The sequence below is a fragment of the Polistes canadensis genome, unplaced genomic scaffold (genome assembly GCF_001313835.1).
Source record: "Polistes canadensis isolate GaletaPanama2010 unplaced genomic scaffold, ASM131383v1 scaffold_109, whole genome shotgun sequence".
Classification (NCBI taxonomy): Eukaryota; Metazoa; Arthropoda; class Insecta; order Hymenoptera; family Vespidae; genus Polistes; species Polistes canadensis.
Window position 1 is genome coordinate 35,729 of NW_014569656.1, and position 26,244 is coordinate 61,972.

The 26,244-nt window shown below is 34.4% G+C and overlaps 1 protein-coding gene across 1 annotated transcript; it reads left to right on the forward strand.

Moving 5' to 3' along the window:
• Window position 1: 1 nt before the first annotated feature.
• On the forward strand, window positions 2-25,338 carry LOC106787676 (bone morphogenetic protein 4). Its single transcript, XM_014750245.1, has 3 exons — window positions 2-1,842; window positions 16,526-16,655; window positions 23,962-25,338. The coding sequence occupies exons 1-3, from the start codon at window positions 1,036-1,038 to the stop codon at window positions 24,888-24,890; spliced, it is 1,866 nt and encodes a 621-aa protein (XP_014605731.1). The 5' UTR covers window positions 2-1,035; the 3' UTR covers window positions 24,891-25,338.
• The last annotated feature ends 906 nt before the right edge of the window (window positions 25,339-26,244 follow it).

Below are 26,244 nucleotides of genomic sequence, written 5' to 3' on the forward strand. Positions count from 1 at the left end.
GGTGGTGGCAGCGGCGCCGGCAAGAGTTTTGTAGCGGCAGAGGCGGGAGCCCAATGAGGATATATACATGCACACGCAATACAGCACACAGTCGATAGCCGGCAGTCGTAGGTAGCGGTCCGTGCTCTCCTTCCTCCTCCATCCTTTGAGGTAGCGAGGGAGAGAAAAAGAAAAAATAGAGAGAAACGAAAGAAAGGAGAAGAGAGTAGTAGTAATTCTTCTTCTCTCCAATCGTATCGAAGAATTTAGCTGGCTAATCACGAGTCTTATTATCGTTTTCTTCTATCGAGAAAGCTAAGATCGCAAAAAAGATAGATATTAAAAATAAAAGAAACTGAGAGATATATATTATACACTTATATATGAGAAAGATTTCATTGTGACAAGAAGTTAATCGTCTATGAAGATTCCTGCAAGAATTTTACGTTTACTCTCATTAATTATTTTCTTTTTTTTTTGGTTTTTCTTCTTATATTTTAATTAATTAACTATGACCGTTTCGGTGTTGTACTTGTCCTATTCTTCTCGTGGCCAGCCACGAGAATTAGGGTTCAAGATAAATGATCGAATTATTATGAAGGATTATCATCGTCGAAGAAGATAAAGAAAAAAAGAATTGATTTTTCCTCTTAAAATTCCTCTTAAAGATCGAATTAGCAACATCATTAACTTCTTTATTCTTATGTTTTGTTGAATTTGTTTTTTATAACGAGTTCATGTGCATTCGTTATTTAAGAATGGTGTGTGATTATTATATACGTTTTCCTTGTGTGCAACAAAAACGGATAGAAAAAAGGTGAAAAGAAAGATAAAAGTAAATAGACTGGAATTATCAAAAGACTCAGAAGAGGTGAGAAACAGTCTTGATCGTTTTAGATTAAAAGAACGATCGAAATAAGAGAGAAAAAAGAAGGGGAAAGAAGGGGAAAGTGTGAGATCCGCGTAGGAGAGCGTAGAACCGCGTTGAGTTCTCTCTGTAGAGAGTAGCCGAGCGATCAAGGCCCGGACACAGGCCACGAGCTCGCGTTCCTGGCTATGGGCAAGCTCTCAATAATCATTCGAAGTGGTACTCGTGAAAACGACCGAGAAGAGCCGGCAAAGCAAGAGCAACAACAGCAACGTCAACAACGATATCATCGGCAAATTTCTTGCCGTAACAACGCCAAAGTCATTTCGTGCTGTGCCGACTCTTCATCTGTGAATAGTAGCTTGTTTGATGTTTGCGAAGAAACTGCTACGGTGAGATCCGGTACTCGAGGACAACCACCACGTGCTTTGAATGCTCTAAAGACGTTCCACAACGAGACCACCTCTTATTCGTTATTTTCGTTTTGTACTACGGTAGACTCCGATAATAGTGTTGCTAATAAAGAACGTAAAGAACAGGATGAACTACTGTTAGTCGTTGGTGAAAACTGTAGAAAAATTTCTTCTTCTTCATCTTTGTCTTCGTCGTCGTCGTCGTCGTCGTCGTCGTCATCGTATTCCTCGTCGTCATCTTCCTCTTTATTGAGGAAACCAACAAAAGGTTTATCTAAAAGTATTATCCTTGCTCTACTCGTGATGAGCGTTTTGTACGAGCCTATACTTGGTGTACCAGCACCGGCATCATCTTCATTTTCATCTTATGAGCTTCAGCAGCAGCAGGTGGAAACCTATTCGAGATTCCTCGAATTCGAAGAGAACTACGAGGAGGAGGTGATATATGAGCCAACGGCAACGGCTACGCCAACTAGTGCTGGTCATTCTTCGAGGAACGTGCTCGGCGACGAAGAGCTCGAGATTATCAGAAGGAGCATCGTAGAAAGCCTCGGGCTTCGGAGGATACCTGATCCTTCTAAGGTAGGCGTCTTCTGCACCCTGCGTTTCATACGCATTATATCATATTTTTCGCGCACTTTATTGACTTGTTCAAGAATTTTATTACATTTATTTTGTTTTCATTACCAACGTCTAATGCAGAGGTTCTTTCTCTTGAATTTTAACTAACGTTATTAAATGAAACATTAATGGGAGTGTGTTTGAAAGGAGATCGATATTAGCGATTAGAGTAGAAGTGTGCGCGATTTGAAGGTTATTCGAGTTGGATTTATCTCGATGAGGAAGAAGTATATACACGTAGAAAGTAAGTACACAATATCGGCTTCTTTCTTTTTATCTCTTCTCCTTTTCACCATACCACTACTACATGTAATATCGTATATGTACAATATAAACCATGAACGTAATTCAAGAGAGAGAAAGAAGAACGACGTAACGGTATAGCTAGTTGATCAAATGCGCAAGAAGAGATTTTTAAACAAATTTTGTTATTATAAGTTAAACATATTGCATTGGTTCAATTTCTTTTAGATTGTGAAACATTGATAACAATAATAGCAATAATAATAATAACGATGGTAATATTCTTTCAGGTTTTAATCGAAAGATCCTTTGTGTAGTAAAGAAGAAGAGAGAGTAACCGATTAATAGATTATTCTGTTGTTTAGTTACTAAGAATATAAACAGTCAAGTTGGATCAACTCAGCTATATCAGATTCTCTATAAACGTTTAGGATATTTTCGTACTCTCGAGTTATTTACGATCAGCATTGTTTGATGAAAGAGAATTAAAGAGATTGAAAGAAAGTGGAGCTGACAAATGAGCCCAATGATTATAAAAATGATCAAAGATTTATACATGTGTTTTAAGATAGTTATATATTTAGAATTCTTTTTCAATTCGTTTTGTATAATGACAAATAGGAAAAATACATATATATATATATATATATATTTATTTATTTTAAAAATAGGTCTTTCTTATGTGATTTTAAAAGCTTAAGAATAATATGACAAAAAAAAATAGAATGCATAAGTAAAATTGGTGACTTATTGTTAGAGTATTTTTATAATCACTATATTTCAAATGTTTCTCTCTCTCCTCTCTCTCTCTCTCTCTCTCTCTCTCTCTCTCTCTCTCTCTCTCTCTCTTTCTTTCTTTCTCTATATTTCCTCCTCTTTTTGTTGTCACGACTCGCGACCGACCCAGAGTCCGAAAAGAACTTCTCGATAAACTCATGAAAATGATTGCCTCCGATGACGATAACAACCGATCTCGACGACATTTTCTTCTTCATTCATAACTGTTCCTCGAGTTCGTTGATCGAAGTTCGCGTTATCATTTAGATTGAATGAAAAGAATAAATATATATATATATATATATATATATATATTTATATGTATTAATCTATGTACATATGTGCAAGATATCATTTTACAACACCTTTCACTAGCATTTTTATGCATAGTTTTTTTTTATTTTCATTGAAATATTTATGACAGGAATTAATTAATATATTGCCAAGTTAATGAAGATGGAGTGTAGGTGAACGGGTAGGCTGTCGTAAGTTTTTATGTAATGATTAAAATCAATATATCGATGTAAATGTGAGAATTCTTATATAATTCTCGTGTTGTTATTGTTCAGTAATTATTACTAATTATAGCATGGTTGCTCTTTTATCTTTGCAACGATCTTCTTAGTATATTGTTTTCATTCTTCTATTCCTTTTTCTTCTTTAGTATTTTTTCTTTCATTTAAGTTAGAAGTAACAAAAATCTACTTAAATTGTATATGCTATCATTACAATATATAATTCAGTCAATTCATGAAAAACCTAGGTCTTAGACAAAATAACTAGACGTTTTAGGGAAAATGTTATAAAAATATTTTTATGATCGTACTGTACATATGTTTATTTTATTGAAAACATTTCATATTTAACATGCATATGCATACATAAGCATATTTGAAATATTAAAAAGAAATTCCTCGACGCGTGATATTATTTCTAAAATTAACTATGCAACGAGAAACGTATCTTAATAATACGGAAAACATCAACCGACTAACGTTCTTACTAAGAGTAAATAAACAATCTAAACTTTTGACGAAAGTTATTTATTGTCATTAATTCGAAGAAGTGACGTATGAAAGATGATCGAGTATTTACAAAACAGCATTAACGTTCGAACATCGATCGAAGCAACATCCTTCACGATTATTGGCCAATTTTTCGGAATTTTAACACTAATCTTATAAAAATGAATGCGTAAGCTATATCTTAATTAACACACATATACGATTAATAATACGATTTATGCGTGTGCATATCATATATGGAATTTTTGAAATACTTTTCCGAATTTTATAATTAAAAATTTATCAAAACTTTGTATAATTACACATATACATTTTGATCTCATTACCGAAATATTGTTTCGAAATATTTTATTGTTTTATTGGATCTAATATCTATCTAATCTACGAATCAAATTTCAATTTCATAGTTTAACAGATCAGTATAGTTCTCTTCCATGGTTTATAACATATATAATATAATGTTTATTTATAGAAAAAAATAATTGATAAGGAGAATATATAATGAAAATAACGAGAGGAGTTTGAGAATTTGGACCGATGTAGTCGTCGGGTGCATTCGACGCGTCTCGTCGAGGCCACTCGACCAATTTTATCGACAAAATGTTGACCGCGTTACACGTGTCTATGACACGTCGCTTTTACATACATACAAACATATATAGAATAACGTCGTGCAGAGCAGGGTTCGTTGGCATCGTATAAAAAAACATTCTCTGTACTTTCGTGTTGGTGTATCGTAGACGACAACGACAACGACAACGACAACGACAACTACAACGAATAGGAGGAGGAGAACATATGATAGTAGAAAGAGAGAGAGAGAGAGAGAGAGAGAGAGAGAGAGAGAGAGAGAGAGAGAAGAAGCTGTCATCTGAGAGCATCTGGATCGTTAAGAGCCCATAGATTCACGCGTGAAACGAGCCGTGTGACAGCGTGTATCACAGTAAAGCGTGACCAATCGAATCGCGTGTTCGTCCGATCGTTTTCAACAACTTGTCTTTCCATTAGATCATTCTATTCGTAGGCGTGATAACTAATTAACTTATAAGATTATTCATTTAATTCAATAATCTGGAAAATCTACAATATTAATAAAAATCTTACATGGCCTCGATTTATTACGCATCATCGTTGTCGTCGTCGTCGTCGTTGTCAACATCGCGACAAAAAGTAACACTAGAGTATTGTCTTGTAAAAAAAGTAAAAGGAAACTGGGTGTACTTGTATAATTGAAGAAGAAATACATGCAATATCCTGTGTGTGCATACATAGATATATGTATGTACTACATAATAATCACGTTCTTTTGATGATACGCCGACACGAGTAAACATCTTTTCTCACGTATAGAGAAGACTCGGCTTTTCAGATAAGCAAGCGACACTTAAAACGACCGGATTACTCGCGTCTCGATCCCCATGATCGTTATCTGACGGTACAAGAGTCTCAAAAAGAAGACTCCGAAGAATCTTATGTTCAGAGTCGAAGAAGCGATCAGGTGGGTCCCCAATGCTTTCAATAGAAATTTTCATGGTTATTCGAATCTGACATCAAATGGCACAACCTGTCAACGCTCTTCTCAAACAACAACCCTACCATTGCAACCAACAAACCTGTCCGTTCATATTTCATCATTGTTTTTGCTATCAAATACCAGACAAAACGTTGGGTTACGTTGTCCATCTTATACAGTTACCGATAATACTCTTGTTCCAATTTTACAGTCAGCCGAACGTGAAATCGTTCTTTCGTATATCTCTCCTATATCATATTCTCTCTTCAGTCAAAAAGAAAAATAGATATAATAAAGCAAAAGGTGACAAAGTGGTGACGCCTTGAAGACATTTAGAAAGGTACGTGAGAGGAGGAAGGGTAGATCAAAAAAAAAAAAAGAAACAAGAGGAAAAAGAAGAACATACTTGCAGTATATGTCTCGTCGAAAGGTTTCGCTTCGTTTCGCTTCGCAAACCACCATCCCTGCTACATTTTTCCTCTCCCTCTGCTTTTCTTGTTTTTTTTTTTTATCTCAGTTAGTGATTGCCCAACCTTGTCGCTTTTCTTGTTGTTTCTTGCAGGAGCCACTGATGCACTACACTTTTGTTCTTAAAATGTTTTTCTTATTAATGATTACGCATAAAAATTTGATGAATAGGAAACGTGAGAAATCAATTTGAGAGTGAGAGAGAACATTAATGTTGCTCTTCGTAGATTTAATCGAGTAATTTTAAGTGTGTCAAGGAATACAACTCGCGTACTTAAGAGACTCGCATGAAAAGACTCGTAGCATCATCTGAGAAAATGCAACCGTTTCATCTTTGGAAATAAAAATTTCGAGCTTTCTCAGAGAAAGAGAAAGAAGGATTTGGAGCACATCGACCTTTGATACTTTTAATTATACTCGGTTAAGATCGGCACGGAAAATTGATTCCACGTTTTTAATTCGCCCTGTGTACTCTTCCTTTCTATTCTTTTTGGTTTTTTTTCTCGTATTTATTCTTTTACCCGTTCATGTCTAATACATCATTAATCGACCAACAGTCAGACATTATTATTTTTCTTCCTTCTTATATCTTAGATTTTCCTTGATTTATTATATTATTATTTACATATGCATGCGCATGTCCAGGGTCATTGATTAAACTTTTGAAAAATAATTTCTCACGAGAGTTTCTTAGAAATATTATAGAAAAAAATATTTCGAATATACGAGTAAAAGGCATATGAAAATAAATGACGACGAGAACATTTTCTTTGAATTCAATGAAAAACTTTGCTAATCAATTTAAATTTCATCTTCTCGATCATTCTTTCACCATAAAGAATGAAATCTCTTTCTCCCTCTTATGTTAGATTGTTTTTTTTTTATATTGTTGTTGACCATTTCAGTTTTTGCTCCGTAACGGTATCATTATAGCTCTCTCGTGGAATAATCTTGTACCTACAGGAGGTTCGGCTTGGAACGAGTTGTAACACGCTCGAAAGTTCAAGCTGTTCTCTCGTCTCCTTGGCATGTAGTAGTATATACATTGCACATGCAGCCGTGTTGTGTTGCATCCTGAAACGACATACAGACTCGTCTCCTCCCGTGAAATTACGCACGGCGCGACTTCTCATTATCCAATCCCGAGCATTTTGCCGCGTGCACACACACCTTTATGTATACATACTTATCAACACATAGATAGATCCATATACATCTAGTATATAAGTATGAATTCCTTTTCTTCCGACAATGTGGAATCGACTAGATTTTTTTTATTTCTTGAAATATCAAGAATAACATTTGCGCGGTTTCTTTTCCCCTTTCATCAAAATCTACGAGTTTTCTTCTTTTCAAAATTAATTATAGAATTAATTATAAAGCGAGGCTGTAGCATACAACAACGATGAGAAGAGAGGAATGAAAATCGCTCGATCACTTTATCCTTTTGTCCCCTTTTAATTAATTTCGTTTCATTATGCGATTTAATCGTGCAAAAACCAAAGATAGCCCCCCGCAGATTCTCATCGCATTCGATAGCCGATAATTTCGCCGATAATTTCGCCGATAATTTCGCCGAACTTGCAGACTCATTATTACGCGCGAACTTTGTTATAATAGTATATAATTAATATACATTTACTAACTATATATATATATGCATTTGTTAAAAATTTCAACAATTTAGTTTGAGCGATAATTCAATCGATTTATCGATGGAAATTAATGTTATTTAAATTGAACACACGTATGATCATTAATTTTACTTTTATAAGTATTTTCTTTGATCCATGATTTATACGATCTACGCGATCTACGATCGAATGCAACATTCCAACGAACTTTTCACGCGTCGTGTCGAAGAGTCATCCATCTGTGGTTTATGCAAATATACATCGTGATTCGTGAGAACTTTCACCTTTAGGGATAATAAAAAAACCAAATAAATCAATGAATTTGTTAAACGGAGTTACGAAACTTTGCGAGATAATATTTGTGTATGTGTGTGTGATCATTATTATGTTATTTATTTTATTCTAAAATGTTCTTTAAAAAATGAATAAAATAGATATATTGTATTTTTTGAAAATGTAAATTAATTTATAAAGTGCATTTTTTGATATTTTAAAGATTCGAAGATCAATCGATCCTTTAGCTTTACCGATTGATCTGTAACACTAGTTGTTTGAAATATCCTAAGAAGAAGAAGAAGAAGAAGAAGAAGCATGTTGCGTTCATTGTTACACGCATAAATTACACCAAGTATCTTTATAACCGTCGACGATGTTATACGACCGTACGAGGAGGCTTCCACCCAAGCTTTTTTTCTTTTCTTCATGAACAACTTTGCTGATTTATGAAGCCGTTCTTTAGGATACCGTCCAAGTACTTTACAAAGTTCCATTAACTCTTAGAAAGAGAGAAAATATATATGGAATGTATGTTTAATGAAATTTTTCTAATATTTTGATCAGCAATTTCATTCGACATACACTTGATTACATATCTCATGTAATCGTTATAAAGGGTTCTTTATATTTTTGTCTAGAAAATAATGGGAAATGTTTGGCAACCGAAGAGACAAGAAGAACGGGCGGAGACGTCCTCGCCAATCTCGGCATTCGTTTGAAAGTATTTTATTTTTCGTTCGCGTCAGAGTTCCGTTCAGGCCACCTTCTTCGTCGCGTTTAAGCAACAGGTGTCACGCACGCATGCCGTACTATAAAGAGTGGGGAAGGGCGATGGCGAGAGAAGCGGCGGGCGGCCTCCTCTTTTGCCCACCGGCACGCAACTTTGATCTCTCAGAGCGCACGCGCATCTCTTTCCATTTTATTTTTATTCTTTCCTTATTCTCATTTGGCTTGCTTTTATTTTATATATGCCATCTTTTAATTTATTTTATTCCTCCTTTTCTACATCTCTTCTCGTACAAGATGTTACTTAACACACACACACACACACACACACTCTATGAGAAAGTTTGCTCGCATAGATATATTAGAAATTTTTCACCACTTTTTATTTTTATTGAAATTGTTAATTTATCGACAGGTGGATTACCTTTCCGAGTGTCGCCGACGATTCTAAGAGAAAGATTCGTTTTACCTGATAACGTTAATATCTAATTATTACCGGTGTCGGTACGTCATAGGACGACGATGATTCTTATCATTTTTTCTTCAAATTAACATAATCGCGTACATGCGTGGACGCTAATGTGGCCGTTATGAAACTATGCGAATTACGATTGATGGTGTGTTTCTTTTGATTTTTTTTTTTTACAATTAGCAATTAAATGCGTTCTTCTCAGATTAAAAAATTGTATAAGTCTTTATTATAGTATTGTTTATTATGTTAGATAACGTTTTCTTCATTTTCATGTTATCACAATTCGTAGTAAATTATCGAACACCTAGACACCCCCTATTGTTCGCGTATGATGATCTAGAAGTAATATATGTATACGTTCTCTCAATTTGATGTAACTTTCTCTTGACTCTTCCAAGATTTGTAAGAAATGGTTACCGGAAGTACTTACTACGTCATTGGTAACGTAGAATTTGAAAGGAATAGATCGGTGACTCATGTCGACATATAACTATGGAAGATGGAAAAGTTCCTCTCAAAGGTCTCTTTCGAATTCGTTTTCTATTCTCATTACCTTCTCGTTTATTTTTCTCGCTCGAAGCAACTCTCTCTCTCTCTCTCTCTCACTCTTTAATCTTTTAATTTATCGTCTATTTTCTTTTTTCTTTTTTTTTTATCATCTAATTTATCTAACATTTCATATGGTAAGACCTAAATCGTTTCAATTTGATTCGATATATCGTACAAAATTATTTCGGACGATAATAATTTGATCTTTCTATCTATCTATCTACCTACCTATCTAACGATTAAATATTCACAGTGTCTAAAAATACTCAGAGTATTTCATAGACGTATAAACGATTTCTACGGAAATAGAATGTTAAAGTTTCAATCGTTCCACGAGAATGAGGAAAGTTCGTTCACGAGGATATTACAACGTTATGTCATCAATTAATACTTTATTAGAGACCCAATCGAGATAATTATATATCTTGTTGCGATTAAATCGATATCGTCTACTCACCGTTAACAAAATACCTATGCATATAAGTACAGTACATAAAAGAGAGGAAGATAGTAGCTAATAACATACGCAAATAAAATGTTTTTCTATTTTTTTGTACGTGTAACATGGCGTATATGTTTCTTTCTTTCTTTCTCTCTGAAAGAAGAACATTCCATCGATGGAATAGGTATTTCAGTTTGTTCTTTGATTCCATCGTTCCTAAGAATATTGTCGGATATTTGTAAAAGGTAGGGAAGTTTAACAGGTAGGGGAGTTTCATTGTGCGTCGTCGAGATTTGAGGAAAAATCTGAAAGAACTCGATCGCCTGTTTCCTTGTGTTCTTGTCACGGCTCTTGTGAGACTTCTTCTTCTTCTTCTTCTTCTTTGTAGAAAGAGAAGTTACTTTGCACTGGTTGGTAGTAGTAGACAGGACGTCGTCGAGCGTGGGTGGTCCTTCTTGCCCCACTTTCGCTTACGCATGCACGAGCACGTGCGTCGCCCCTTGCCTTGCCTTGCCTTGCCTTGAATCCTTTTTACATTAGTTCTTGTCTTCCTTCCTTCCTTCTTCTTATTCTTCGCCGACATATGCGCAAGCTACGACGTATAGTCACCTTTCCTCTTGCTTTCCAACCAACATAAAACCTGATATTTCATACTAAATGTGTCAACGATCGATCGATCGATGCAACATGGTTCATTACGATTCAAGACATTTTTCCTTCATTTCATTCAAAAATATCTTTAACACGCACGCACGTGTCCCCCCAAGAAAAAAAAAGGGATCGGAAGTATTTCCTATTAGATCGGCAAAAAAGTATACAAGTATATACTTACTTACCTAAATCCTTTCCAATAGGTTTCGAGGTCAACTATTAAAAAGATTTGCCGTGGTTAGTGAATCACGATAACGAGGATTATATAATAACACGCGTGTGCACGCAAGTGTTGTATGTGTTTGTTTTTACGAATCATAGATCTTACAAAATCATTGAGGTTCCTAAGATCCGGCATGGCATATACATATATCCGGATCCTTTCTATTACAAAAGAATACCTGTAAGTTAGGAATAATCATATGGACAAAGATAGAGCAGGTGCGTGATAGGGAATGAGAAACGCTTAACAGAGATAAAAAAATAAAAAACACTTGGAATTTCCCAATGGCATTCACCAAGACGATAAAAAAAATTATTCAAGTATTTTTCTATCTTTCTTCCTTTCTTCTTCCCTCTTTCTCTCTCTCTCTCACTTCTTATTTTTCTTCGTAACAAGTTCGCACGTTAGCAAATCATCGTACTGCGTGTCTCTTAATCATTTCTCGTCACCATTCGCCACCCTTTTAACTCTCAAAATTTATTCCGAAATATACCACACCTTACTTTTTCCACATTCACGTTTAACTTTCGAATGGACGAAACACTTTTTATTATTTCTTTTCTTTCCCCCTCCTCTTCCTGTCTAATTTTTTCGACGAATGCGCCTTCTTACATACACACATTTCGTTTCGTTTCGTTTCGTTTCGTTTCGTTTAGTTTAGTTTAGTTTAGTTTAGTTTAGTTTAGTTTTCAGAACTATACGTCATTTCTTTGAAAATAATTTTCAATCGAAATATTTGATTCTCATTTATGGAATTGAATTATTTTCAATCGAAATTTGTTAACGAAGATAACACGTTTCATCTCTCTCTCTCTCTCTCTCTCTCTCTGTATCTTTCTTATTTCTTTTCTTTTGTCTTGTTTTTTTTTTTCTGAAGAACGGCGCCGTGCGTTTGCCCTGTCTCGTACGTATCCTGGTAGCAATGTATCTACATAATGGCCCGCACGCTAATTATAAGTATACACCCACGTGGTGGGCATACTCATTACATGATTTGAAAAATATTTATACCGACTAGAAGACTTTGAACTTTTTTTCGAAAGCATAACCCCAGCGTCTTCCTTTTTTCGATCTTACGTGAAAACCTCGTGCTGGGAGAAACCGAAAGAAAAGGAAGACATTATATATATATTTATATGGTTTCCAAGTTACATAAAGATAATTTTTAAAAAGGAAATGAATAGAAATATAAATTCATATATACCTGGTAAAAAATATTTATACATTTGCTTACATATGTATGTATAAAAGTTTTGTTCGCAAATATACGTCGAAGTATTTTTGAAAAACCTGTTACGCGCGTCGAGTGCTTCGACTATTTGATATTTCAACTTGAATTCTTCTATCTTTTCTTACTCCAATTTTGTCCTTTATTTTTGTTATCCTATTGACAACTCGTTGTATTGTCAAAAATCACGAAAATACTTTCTAATAAATAGGGAAAGAAGTATCACATATATTTGTTCCCTTTATAAAAAAAAACCATAGGATTGAAATTCTTGTTCGTTGATGGAGATGAAACTAGAGCTACTAGAGGAATATAAGACGAAGAGAAAGAGAAATGAAAAGAAGGTTGTTTGTTAAGAAAAGATGGAAAACACTAGCAAAGTGCGTGCTCCCGCAACTTGGGGCGGCTATAACTCAAGTCGGCGAGAACGAATAAATTGTGAAAGATAAAGGCCAGGCCTGTTTATCTCAAGTGATATTTATGGGATTTCTACGTTGATAATTCGGTTACATGCGTACCATATTATCGGGACACTTAGGCAATTGCGTCCACAAAGAAAGAGAGAGAGAGAGAGAGTTTAACGTACTTTTCGTTTATATTATTCATCTTTTCTACAAATATTTTATTAATATAGATAGATCTCTTTTATATGTAATTTATTTCTAAATTTGATATCAACGATCGATAAGGTATAAAGCGAGTTTCAAATGAATCATTTATATTTATTCTTTCTTTCTTGAATTTACCTGTCTAGTTAGGTACTTCCTTATATCGCGCGTCATTTCATTCGACTCGTTAACATCCTTCAACAATTCCATTTCTAATCGGTTGGATTTTAATGATCGGTGACATTCTAACGACAGTCTTTTTTCAACGATGATTATGACAAATCAAAAAGAGAGAGAAAATTCCAAGAGATAAATCCCTTTCATCGGTAATCATCTTATCCTTTTCGTGTTATCTATATATATATTCATTTATATGCATATATATATCATACATCAGTTGATCAAAAATAACTTTAAAGTTACTATGTTCAGCTCAGTATGACAGGCTGCAATCACTTGGTCGTTGAATCGACGCTAACGAGATTTACGATTGGTTTAAATTTGAAGAGAAAGTTTAGTCGTTGGGACACATCGTTTCGTCTTCCTTTTATACGAAGGAAATTTCTCTCTCACTCTTTTAGCAGAGTAAAATATCAGAAACACGTTTGACGTAGCACAAACTTACTTTGTATACACTTTTGATAGGACTTAATACATGGTCCTGCTGGCGTTTCACAAGAAATGCATTTCATGCATAAGCATAGTATACGTAAAGCTAATTAAATGAAGTTTCTCGATCGTATTGAAGGACGGAACGCTGTAAATTAGCTCTCCTTTTCTCTCTCTTTTTTGTTCTCTTCTGTACTATCGATGGTGTCAGGTATTTTTCTTTTTTGAGAAGAAGAGAGAGAGAGAGAGAGAGAGAGAGAGAGAAAGGAAGAAAAAAAGAAGCAGCGTCATGGCGATGACGTCTTCGACGTCATGATACTTCGTAGATCGATGTCATCATCAAGATCGACCAGTAGATAATCACCAAACCGGTATTTTTGTTGTCCGAATTTCTTAGAATTGGGAATGTGTCAAATGTTAACAGGCATTTGTCTATCGTATTTTTTTTCTTTCAATAAATATCGACACAAGTATAACAATTAAAATGATCGATTTTTGTCGACAAATAATTTCGCGTCAACTTTCATATAATATGATAAAGTGTAATTCTTTACCGTTGTGCGGTAAAGAATTTCGTTTAAACGCAAATCTGTTGAGATTTGAACGAGTCCGGAGGGGCGTGCCCAGAAAAATTTCTTTTATTTTTCTTTATTTCACGAATCTTCCAAGAAAAAGATATCTCTTTTCTTTTTTATATATTTATCGTTCGACTTTCGAGTCCAAGGCCAATCGATTTATATAACTATCTCTTTCTTTTTCTTTTTTTCATTTATATCCCGGCCGTATTCTAAAACTTCTATTCTCGTTTTTCGCGTTTGCGAATAATTAAGCAGCCATACGTAAAGAAACGCATGGAAATTCCCTGCTGAGCGTCCGATCCGATTTGTTGTTGTTTCATCCACGTCCGGTGATCTGCTGTGTGCTCTCATAGCCTCGCGAATTTATATTCCCTTGTATATACGCATACCAGGACACTGCTCTCGCAAATCACAATTTTAAAAGGACCAATTAGCTGACCTACGCAGACCTAAGGGGGGTAGTATACTTGTCTTAAAAAGAAATTACGTTCGTCTAGACGGATTAAGAGATGAACGGAGAGGGAAAGGAGAGCTTCAAATTTATCAATGAAGGAAATGCGGTCATACGTATGACGCGTGAATTTCCAAATGTTTCCATAATACAATAAATAAAGCAGTTAATTATAATATATATAGATATGAGAAATTGTAGACGCCGTATGTTCGATTGCTTGGATTTCAATAAGAATTTGTTCGTATCTAATTGCCGATAGGAGGGGGGGGGGGGGGGGGACCACCCACGAAGATCTTGTCATGACTTTCTAAAAAGTCCATACTTCGCACTCTCTCTTTCTCTCTCTTCATCTTCATTTCCTTTACTTTACTAGCAAGAATACCGCGAAGTCACGTATTCTTTTGCTTTGCAATAGCTTCAAAGAAAACGAAGATAAAGAAGAAGACGAAGAAAACATTCTTCTCGAACCGGAACTTGCCTCGGTGAAGTTAACTGATCTCTTAAGAAGAAGACGAAAAAGAACAATCTATCTCTTTCTTTCGAAAAAAAGAAAAAGAAAGAGAAGTTAAATGACTTTAAAGGGACTGACGGGGGCGTTAGGTTGCCACGATGAAGGATGACTCACCTATCGTCTTCACCGTCTGCTTCCGGTGAATTCACGAGGATCTCGTCACGATTGTTTACTTTATTTCTCGTCTACGACGTTCCTGTCTTCTTCTTTCTTTCCTCCATTTCGTCATTTTTTATTAACATTTTAGACAAATTCATATATCGTCATATATGCTATATTATTAAAGTTAGATTAGAAGTTGCAGCTAGTTACAGAAGAAGGGGTTAACAAGTGTTACCTTTGGGATTTTTTGTACAATTCTTTTCATTTCATTAACATTGTTCATTATTACAAATAAGATCTTCTTGTAACTCGATCGAATTGTACGATTGTACTCTTCTTGGAAATGATTAACCAACTTTATTAACGTGCAAACAAGTGACGAACGCGATAATATTATTTATATCTACCTTCTCGAGAAATGGGATAATGTTACAATTGAAAGATGTTATGTTTTATATGATGATTGGCCACATTGACGAATGCACGTCTTAATTTTAGAAATGATCTCTCTTTCTTCCTATTATTCTCATCGATCAATCAAACGTTTAACTTTTTCTCTCTCTCTCTCACTCTCATACACACTTTTTATATTTTAATATATATTTAAAAATACCAAAGTTAACATTACTAATAATGGAATTGTGTATATCTGAATGATTATACGGAAACTAAGATAATTTAACAGAAGGGAGAATATAATTGTCAACTTTGCTTCTATTTCTGTCTTTTTCTTTCTTTTCGAGAGAATCATACAAATATCTTTTTCTCTCTCTTGTTATTAATCTCAGGAACGTCATCGACGTCTGGCCTTTTCAACCAGTGAAACGTCCGAGAAACAGTACCGTAGACGTTCCTAGTACCTTCTGAAGAGTAGAAAGAAGAGAGAGAGAGAGAAAGAGAGAAAAACTTGAAACTTGGAGAGGAGCTTTAAGAGGGATGAAAAAAGGGGTAAAAACGGTGGGTAAAACAATGAGGACGAATGAAGAGAGAGAGAGAGAGAGAGAGAAAGAGAGAGAGAGAGAGAGAGAGTACAATTGTTAACTAGAGCGTAAAATTCACATTTGATTCGCGACAAACTTTATGTTGTGACGTTAAAAAATTAGATCATTTCTTTTTATGTCGATCATCAATGACACATTTTCACGCAAACACATACACACACACACAGATATATATATTTTCGTGGCAATGATTATCCGTTTAGTTTTCTTATTTGATCATTTCATTTCTTCTTGATTGCTCGTAATTGATCCTAATCATTTTTACTTGGATATCCAATCGTAATAAATGTAGATATCAGATTCAACGTGATAGCTTATTTAATTGGAATGTTAACGAAGCAAGCAGGTAATAATAAGTTGTAGAAATCAATGGCAAGTATAATAAATGGTTATTATATACGAGTTCTCATTTTGAATTTTTTTACGATGAGAATTATAATAAGACTTAAAACGCGTAGATCTCTTTTATCCGCGTATAAAGGTGAAACATATGTACGCGAGAGATTTGTACGTATTTTACATTTCTGTATTTTTCTTTTGTTTTTTTTTTTTAGGCTAACGTAAGCCAGACGGAATACGAGAGGGCGCACAGAGAGTACCTGAAGAAAGTGCAGCTGTCGCAGCATCATGGACCACCGCAGGAGTCGAGAAAACGAAGAAGACTTCACGTGTTTCATGGCACAGGTATATTAACTCAAAATAAAAAAGAAAATAAAACACAAATCATGAGAATTACTTTATTATATACGTATGCGCATATGTTAGGTATATGTAGGAGGTATACGTAGTATGTATCTACGTAAAAAAGTCTTTTTTCATCTCATGTGAAGGGTAAAAAAAAATAGAGAGAGAGAGAGAGGAACGAAGAGACTTACAATTTTCACGCGTCGCTCGTAAACTTGTATAAGAAAAGACCTGACACTTTGTTTCTTATAGATGAGAGAAAGGGTTAAAAGAAAGAAAGCAAGTGCGTGTGTGAGAGAGAAATTAAAGGGTCATTTTAAAAAGAGCCGCGAAATTTTAGCCAAGAATTCTGACTAAAAGGGGGTCTCAACCCCTGAAACCTGGGCGAACTTTAGCGAAGAACTGCAAACTCGTTTCTTTTTAATTTTTTTTTCTTCTTGTTTCATGCTTCCACACCGAGTAATAAAAAAGATGAAGGAGGTAAAGAGAATCCCAGTGGTAGTCCAGAAGGAAGTTGCAAACGTCGGAAGATTGTTACTCCTGTCTCGGTCAATGAACTTGCACTGAAAGATCTTCGAGATTTTAAGAGAAGAAGTAGAAGGAAATGATATTAGGAGTATATTGCATAAGACAAAAGAAAATGAATCGATCCTTTAGGTGTTTGATAACGATGACGTAAGTTTTGATCTTCGAATGCACGTCATGCATACGTCGTCTCTCTTACGTCAAATCTCTTTTTCGTTGTCCTCTTTTCCGAGAAACGGTGACGAAGAAGATAACTAGAAAGATAGAAGATATCTAGATTGTTGGCTAGATAAGCTAGAGAGGGAGAAACTAGCGGATGCTGAGATCCTAAGATTCGAAGAGTATATTTCTTTTGGAGTGTCCCAAGCAAATATACGAAATGCTATTATTGGAACTTGCTGGATCAAGATAGAGAGAAAGTATCCGTGTAGTAAAAAAAATGGAAAATCTTCGTATCAATTGGATTACAAATAATTCATTATAATTTCAATAATTTGACCTTTAAAGTGAACCGTAGAAAATTAGAAATGAACTGTTACGAGTTTATTTGTTAACTACACGCAGCCCAGATGACTTGGAAAATTGTTAGAGGCCTTCTCGGAAAATGTAGATTGTATCGTTTTGTCAGAAGTATAATTGCCACTTCGTGTAAATAAACTTAGGGTTAGGGTTGTATAGAGAAAGGGTTCGAGAGAAACGTGACGTTTAGCTAGAAAGCAAAGTCGAGTAATTTGTTTCTCTTCCTATTATACGAAATTGTACGATCTATTCTTTTTTCTCTCTTGAATTTTGTTTTCTCAGACAGATATCGTAGATTTCGAAAAGAAGAATGTTTATTCGAGTAAATAAGATAAATTTGGAAGCTCTGATATATTATTAGATATATTCTTTTTAAAACACATTTGCAGTTGCTTTTCTCTCTTGACAACTTTAACTCAATCAACAACTAATTGATGTTACATTTATAAATTTAGTCGAATGACATAATAAGAATCTTCCACGCTAGTGAAAATATCAATCCATAAAAATGAACATTAATTATCTTTCTCCAATACGTATATGTGTAGGGGCTTTGAAATCTTAATTCTTGCACGAAGATTAGAAGTTAATTATAATGGTAGTCGTTTGTCTTCGGTATAAACATTATAATTTGAATTATCTAATTAAAGAGATACGCATTTCTCTTGATCCTGCTGACCGAAAAAGTAAGTTAGTAGTGAGTACATATTATGGAATCTGGCATCTTAAGATGACCTTAGGTTTTAGGTCGGACATTCATCTAAAGTGTACCTACTCGAGCTGACCAGTCTGAAGTGGTGCTTGTCTACGGTGGTAGCAACGTTAAGAAGATGAAAAGAAGAAGACTTCTTTGCTCGTGACGGCTCGCCTCGCAGCCGCTACACGGCTGTTATTATGAAATAGAAATTCCATGCTCGGCGGAATGCCGAGCGACGAGTTCCTCGATGCAATAAGAACGAATCGCCAAGCAAATGCACGAGTAGCAACAGCAATGTAGAGAAGAAGAAGTTAGTAGCAGCGGTAGCAGGTAGTCTGCACTCTGCTTTTGTGTTTCATCTAAACACTTTTCAAATACAATTCTAGAGATTGTTAAGGATGATGACTTTTATATTTTATAGATTATTCGTTTAAAAGAAAATTCGAAAAATTTCAATCGATATGATTCTTCAAATGGTCCTTATTATAGGTAATATACTTTATATAGTATAATTCGATTATTATCGACAGTTCTCTCTCTCTCTCTCTCTCTCTCTCTCTCTCTCTCTTTTATTTTATTTTTAGCACCACGTGCAATTTGCTTCCACGTTTTAACACGATTAACGGCGCCGGACGATCTCCCAGCTAATTGGGTTACGATCCTAGCCAGCGTTGTCATCGAACTCGACGAATTCATTTGGATCACCGGACGACATTCGGATCATGTTCGAAAATTTTCAACGGATTAGATAAATATATTTGTCCACTGTCTTCCCATAGAAAAGAATTTCTTGTAAAAACAATTGTATCTTGTCAAAGTTTAGTTATTTATATAGATATGTGCAAGACGTAGGAAGACGGACGTTAGAACGTAGAAAACGTCAATCATCTTTGAATTGATCTAGCCAAAGTAGTAAGTCAGACCAGGCAGGCAGGCAGGCACACGTGTGTTGGCGTATAATCAGGAAGTGGAAAATAAGAGGAGGACCTTTAATCATGAATTTTGCCGATCTAACAAATACTGCTGATAACTCTCTTCTTACTCTCTAATTCGTATTACTACGACTTAAGTTAGTCTAAGACGTTTAAAGCTCGTTTTCCAGGAATCGAGGTAAGATTCTGTAAAGGATACGAAACGGAAGACGCATTTCTCTTCTTTATCTCACTCTCTTTCTCTTTCTCTTTCTATATTTCTTACGCGATGCGAAAATACCTTACGAGAAATGTTCTCGGTGTCTATTCTTAGAATCTAAGTCGTGTGATAAAGTCTATAATTGGCACGGCTTACGATTCCGCGGTGTGTATGTGTGTTAGCGTGTCGGTTATTTAGGGCGTATAATCGCCTTGCGATTTCGCAGTACGAAATTCTCCGTGTCTGACGAATATCAACATCTATTCGTTGTTTGCCGAGTCTATTGAAGAAAATGCCATGAATTCCGAAAGGATTTATCATTCGAGCTATTTTCCGAAGAATCGTCAACCGACTTCCTCGCTTCGCCTAATTCTATTTGTGAATGAACCTACTAGTGCGATTGTAGATATTGATCCGCGCTTTCAATCATCTGACAATAAGAAAGATCGATTTCTCCGAGTAATATTTCTTCTCAAATATTTCACAATTTTTCATTTCTAAATACAATTATAATAATCGGATACAAATTTCGTATTTCTATAATTAACTCTTACAAACTAAACATCATCTTTATCTCTCTCTCTATATCTCTCTTTGAATCATTCTAAATACTTTATAAATCATTCGACAGAGTGTGGCCAATTTGTCAATCAATCCAAACAATTTTTTTACAGTCTCATAAATGTCCTAGGCATCCCATAATTTTGTAGAATCTTATTCTTATCTAGCCGATAAATCATTCTATTTCTTTCTCTTTCACGTCGCACGTGCTCTCTCGTGTAGTAGGAAGAAGAGAGAAAGAGATAGAGATATAGAAGAGATAATTCCATGATGCATCGAATGCATTAACACATCATTGAAATTTCACGTTCGGATCGATAGAACATACCCATCGCGATAATTGGACATTCTATTGGATCCCATAAACTGGAGAAAGATGGAAATAGATAGGAAGAAGGAGAGCGAGGGTGGTAACGCTTAGACACGTTTCTAACGTGTTATAAATCATCTCGACCCACACGAAACTTCCAGCTTCAATTATTTTCAAGATTAGACGCGGGAACGATTTTAGTGGCGTCTTTAGAAAATAAACAAATAGGACATGCGTTTCTACGATTCGAGGAAATGATTGTGTCAATGTTTAATGGATTTAAATAGAGTTAATTATTACGAAAGACTTGTGCTTTTTTCAATTACGGTGCGTAGGTGGCTCGGAATATAGTACGTGCGAAATTCTTTAACAGAACATAAGGGATTTGAAATTATTTCAATTGCAACCATTAATCATTTTTACTGGTTGTTCGTTTCTTTTTCATTCTTTATATTTGATATGTCACTTCATATACATTCAATTTATTAATTAAACTCTCGAAAAGAAAAGTTTTATAATCTAATAAATGCATATTCTTATATTAGTACACTATTGTTCGTGGAAATCGTATAGAACTGTATAAATGAATGAGTAATGCACATTGCACACGTGTTAGGTACTCCATTAGAACATTATTCTTCGAATTCGACTAATTCGACAGTTTTTTATTTCTAAGAACTATTATTCTGATAGTCGCACACAGGATACGTATATATATTATATTACTGTAATATTAATTTGTAATTGAAATTTTTTGTTCTTCGCCATCTTTTAGTTTACACATTTTCGAAAAATCGATGATTTATTGACGACAGTACAAGATAGTTTTTAAGTAAATCAATGAATTCCACGAAGTCGTTCGTAAATTTGATTATCAGTATCTTCGACATATATACATATGTAGCTAAAAGCTCGTAAAATCGTGTTCCGAGTATGGCAAAGAACGAGAAGAAATTTCGAAGAAGATAAACTCTCTTTCTTTCTCTATCTTTTTAACAAAATATACAAATATAAAAGGACAAGATAAAGGATACGAAAATGTAATGCTCGTTTTTGTTGATAAGAAACGGGTTCGTTCGTTCGAGAAATTCTTTGATATTTTCGCATAGTGGAAAAATGATAATAGATTTACATACGTATATTTTTAACAACAAAAAAGGGACAAACGTTTGATTATGAAAAGTACGTGGGAGACAAGTTAAATGTTATTTACAAGATGTCGAAGTAATATTTCCAGTTTGCCTCGAAGTGATGCAGTAATAAAAACGAACAAGTTAAAAGTTCTTTTTCCTTTTATCGTAGTCCAGTTTTATGTACAGTACTTCTTTGAACATTTTTATTTGAAGTGAGATGTAAATTTGCTCGTAATTTAACGTTAATGTATAAACTTCGAATAATATGCATATATATTTCCTCTTATTGTAAATTTCATTTACTAATATCAGAAAGTACAAGTTCGAGAGTCGAACGTATCGAAATTTATCGGAAATTATCCAAAAGTGTGATCTAGAAATGAGGACGTTTTATAATAAACGTTTCGAATATTATTATCATTATTAATATCATATTTATTTGATCGTAAAAATGTAAATTATCAGAAATAATAACAATTTCGAAAGCTAAAATCATTCGTCTGGAACGTATCGTTAATGATTTAGATAATAATCTAATAATGATTTAGAAATGATCTACAAATGATCTAGAAATAAGAACATTTAATTATAAATGCTTCGAATACATTATTATTTCTCTGATCGTAAGAAATTCAATTATTACAAATTATTCAATAGATTTTTGAGTGTTGAAATCGTTTGATTGGAACATATATAAAATAATCTAAGAAATAATCTAGCAATGATCAAGAAATTACGTAGGAAATAATATAGAAATGATCTAGAAATACAATTTTTATCGATTTTTTGCTCGTACGTTTTTGTAAAGAATTTCATTGGTTTAAGTGAGTTTTATGTAAGAATATTATGAAAGTATATATTTAGAAAAAAACTTAAAAGTTTCTTTTTCCATTTATCTATGTATATACATGTTTAAAAAAAACGTTCAGAAACATGTTAACAATGGCATTTAATAGTAAATTAAAAATCGTTTGGTAAGAAAACAATGTAACAAGTTGGAAAACTTTCTCTTTGCTATTTACTCCGATCCTTTATTATCTTGTTCTCTCTTTCCATCTTTCTAACAATCCATTGTTAGTTGGCAATAAGCCCGAGTTTCATAAGCTACTTTTTACATGAATTGCTTTCTTACATTGTGTCTGTCCTCCATTTGCTTGTGTGCACATTATATAGAGACAAACGTTTGTTAAACAATTAACTTGGCGATCAGCCTGGAATTCCTTTCAATACAAATTTCTAGGATAAATAGGAAAAGATTGAAACATCTTTACGTATGATAGAAAGATCAAATAAAATGTGAAAGAGGGTGGTGGGAGAGGAATGAAAAAGAGAAGGAGAGAAAGGAAGACGCATGAATGAGTTAGAATTTTTCAAATGTTAACGCGCGTTAGAAACGTTTACAAAGAGAAGAACGTGATCGATCACGTTGTCACGTTACAATGTGTCTGTGGTGTAACAAGCAGTAACGTTCAGCACCGACCTACTTCTCGCGCGTTGACATCAAACACGATAATGTTCTAATAAAGTACCTAACACACGTATACAAATGCATATACGTATACGTATACGTATATATTAGATTAAAAAGCATCAGTCTTTCGTAATAATTAATAATGTTTCGTTAGAACGTTTACATTGGTGATTTTGTTGAATAATTGATTTTCTGAATAATAGCACGTTTAGAATCTTTACAATTATTGTCAATAATTTATATAGATATATTGTATATTCAAAAAAAGAAAAAAGGATTAAATAAATTATTCATTGAACAAATGGGTTACGTCTGACTTACACAGGATGTTAGCAATGGTTCACGATCTTCCACGATGTAGAAAATGCAGACAGTCCGGACCGTGAGACAATTATTAACGCGTCGCATTAAACACGTTTTCCTCTCTCTCTCTCATACAACATATACATATTCACCGAGCAATTATTGTTAACGTTTCGCCTGGAAACAGCAGATGCTGGATGAAGATGATGCTATTTGCATCCCTCTCAAGTCTTAGCTTTTTCGCGATTGCTTTTAGAAATGGTATAGAGTTTCAAAATGAATACCACCGAGTTGTTAGAAAATAAAAGTCTACATTTTTTGTTGAATATTATAATCGCGCGTTGATTTAATATATTAAATATAGCCTAATTATAAGGAAACTCTTGAAAAATATAGATATTAGATTATTGTCGTTGTTTTTAATGTTATCACATTGGGATTCCTCGTTTAATTTCAACGTAAAAACCTAAATGCGTTAGTCTATCGCATCGTCTGGATAAAATGATTCCCCGCCTGGTAATCGTTCATCCATTAATGATTTTCCATTTCCCCCCTCCCCCCCACCCCACTGACGTAATAGCATTCTTCATAACAATCTTTAAACAGCATAGAAGAGACACACATACACACACATATATTTCGATTTCTTGTTACAGAGCATTCTGGAAATAGGACGAGACGAGAGACGACGGAAGTAGAAGTAGAAGATGAAGAAGATAGCGAGATTCTTCAACGATTGTTCTTTCCCGTGGAAATTCCCGAGGATTTAGACGAAGAAGATTCCACGCTTGATCACGCATCCTTGAGGTTCCTGTTGGTGGGAGATCACCGAGCTACCGACAATGACAACGATTTGGAAATTATCGTTTATCTACGAAACGAACAATTGTATTCTGACACGATAGCTTTATCTTCGTCGTCGTCGTCGTCGTCGTCGAAAACAAGGCCGACAACGAGGAGAAAAAGTCCGCAAGTAAGAAAAAGAATTCGATTGGACGATCCACGAGATTCAAAATGGTTAGAAGTAGACGTAACGGAGTTAGCGATAGCATGTTTACTCGATGAACGAAAGAACCTTGAATTAAATTTACAATTTCTTCAAAATGGTTCACCGATTGGTCGCGTCTTTGCTTTACCTGCTTTAAATGTTTTTACAACTGCATCCTATGATGTAACGGGTAATAATAACGGTAATAGAAGAAGGAAACGCGGAACACCGGAAAAATTGATGTCTCTTCACAAGGGACGTAGGACCGAGTGTCGTGAGGATAACAAAAAATGTTGTAGACACGAGATGACGGTAATATTCAAAGATCTCAAGGGTTTCGAATTTATTGTGCAACCTAAGACATTCGACGCGGGTTATTGCAAGGGTCGATGTCCACCTAGATACAATCCTGCCCATCATCATGCACTTTTACAAAGTCTTATATGGAAGGAAGATAAAAGGAAAGCACCGAGGCCTTGTTGTGCACCAAGCAAACTCACCGAACTCGAGATTCTTTATTTCGACGAGAACGACTCTACCACTTTGAAGATCTCCAATTGGAAGAACATGCGTGTGCTGGAATGTGCTTGTTCGTAGAAAGGGAGAAAGGGGCCTTCGAAAGAGAGAGAGAGTGAGAGTGAGAGAGAGAAAGAGAGAGAGAGAGAGAGAGAGAGAGAGAGAGAAGAAAGAGATATGGTCTTGAACCAATCCAGGAGTCGTTTAGGACTCACCAAAGAATCGTCCGAATAACATATAGTTTTGTGTAAGGTGGTTTTCTCCCTTTTTTCTTTTATTTTTCACGTACATCTTTTCCTATAGATCTTCCTTTTGTTCAATTATTATAGGAGATTCACGAGATAATATTTAGAGGATTAGAAATTAAATTCTAAGGAAGAAACCACCATAAAATAAATACAGACCCTTTGACTCCCTCTCGGTAGTAGCGGGTCTCACATTGACTGTGATACTAAGATATCTGCTCGTCATTGTTCATTATAGTTTAATATTAGTCGTATTTTTTACCGATAGGATTCTTTTTAATCGTTCGAAATAGTAAACCTGATCGAAATTATTGAATGATTTTTAACTTCTTTTTTATTTATATATAAAAAAGAATCGATTAATTATAAATTAAACTAAAATTAACGAAAAAATTGTTATCTTAACCGATTAAGTGTTANATATATATATATATATATTTTTTATATGTTTTCAATTCTCTATGTCCCTCTATCACTCAATTTTTTGTCCTTTCTACGCAAATTATTATTTAATGGTTGGAAACTTAGTCTTTCATATATTTTTCCAATCGTATATTTTGTTATTAAATCATTTGTATGAATATATTTTATTAATCGATTTATCGATCAGGATATAACGTTTCCTTGTATACAGCTAGTGTCACTTAAAATCGTACATCGTTACTCTTGAAAACTATTTATTTCTAAATTGTCCTCATCCTAAACACGCTATACCAATAGTTTTCTAGTATGAAATTCCGGTTTCACACTTCTACACCTGGTAATAAGCGTAATGGTGTACGATTTTAAGTGACACTAACTGTATGCACGAAAAAGGCCATAATCATTAATGTATCTATAGTCCATACGTATTTATTAATTTATTACAATCATTTTAGGCTAATTATTAAGAAAAAAAACAAAATACTTGACTATGTACTATTGCTACTATTATTATTACGCACAGCAACGTTAATCTCGAGTTAAAGTTATCAAAAAAAGAAGATGAAGACGAAGACGAAGACGAAAATGGAAATGAAGAAGAAGAAGAAGAAAAAGAAAAGAAATAAAAAGTGTGTTTTGCAATTAAAAACTCCTTTGCTTTACAGAAAAGAAAAAGAAAAAACATTTTTCTTTCGTTTTTTTATTTAATTTTATTAGTTCCTATAGTATTTATGTGAAAATAGAATCTCCATACGATTATATTATAA

Bases quoted from the DNA above. Each gene is read 5' to 3' on its own strand.
- LOC106787676 (XM_014750245.1), top strand. From the start codon at position 1,036: ATGGGCAAGCTCTCAATAATCATTCGAAGTGGTACTCGTGAAAACGAC. The intron at 1,843-16,525 runs GTAGGCGTCTTC...TTTTTTTTTTAG, and splicing joins GGATACCTGATCCTTCTAAG to GCTAACGTAAGCCAGACGGA. The intron at 16,656-23,961 runs GTATATTAACTC...TTCTTGTTACAG, and splicing joins TCACGTGTTTCATGGCACAG to AGCATTCTGGAAATAGGACG.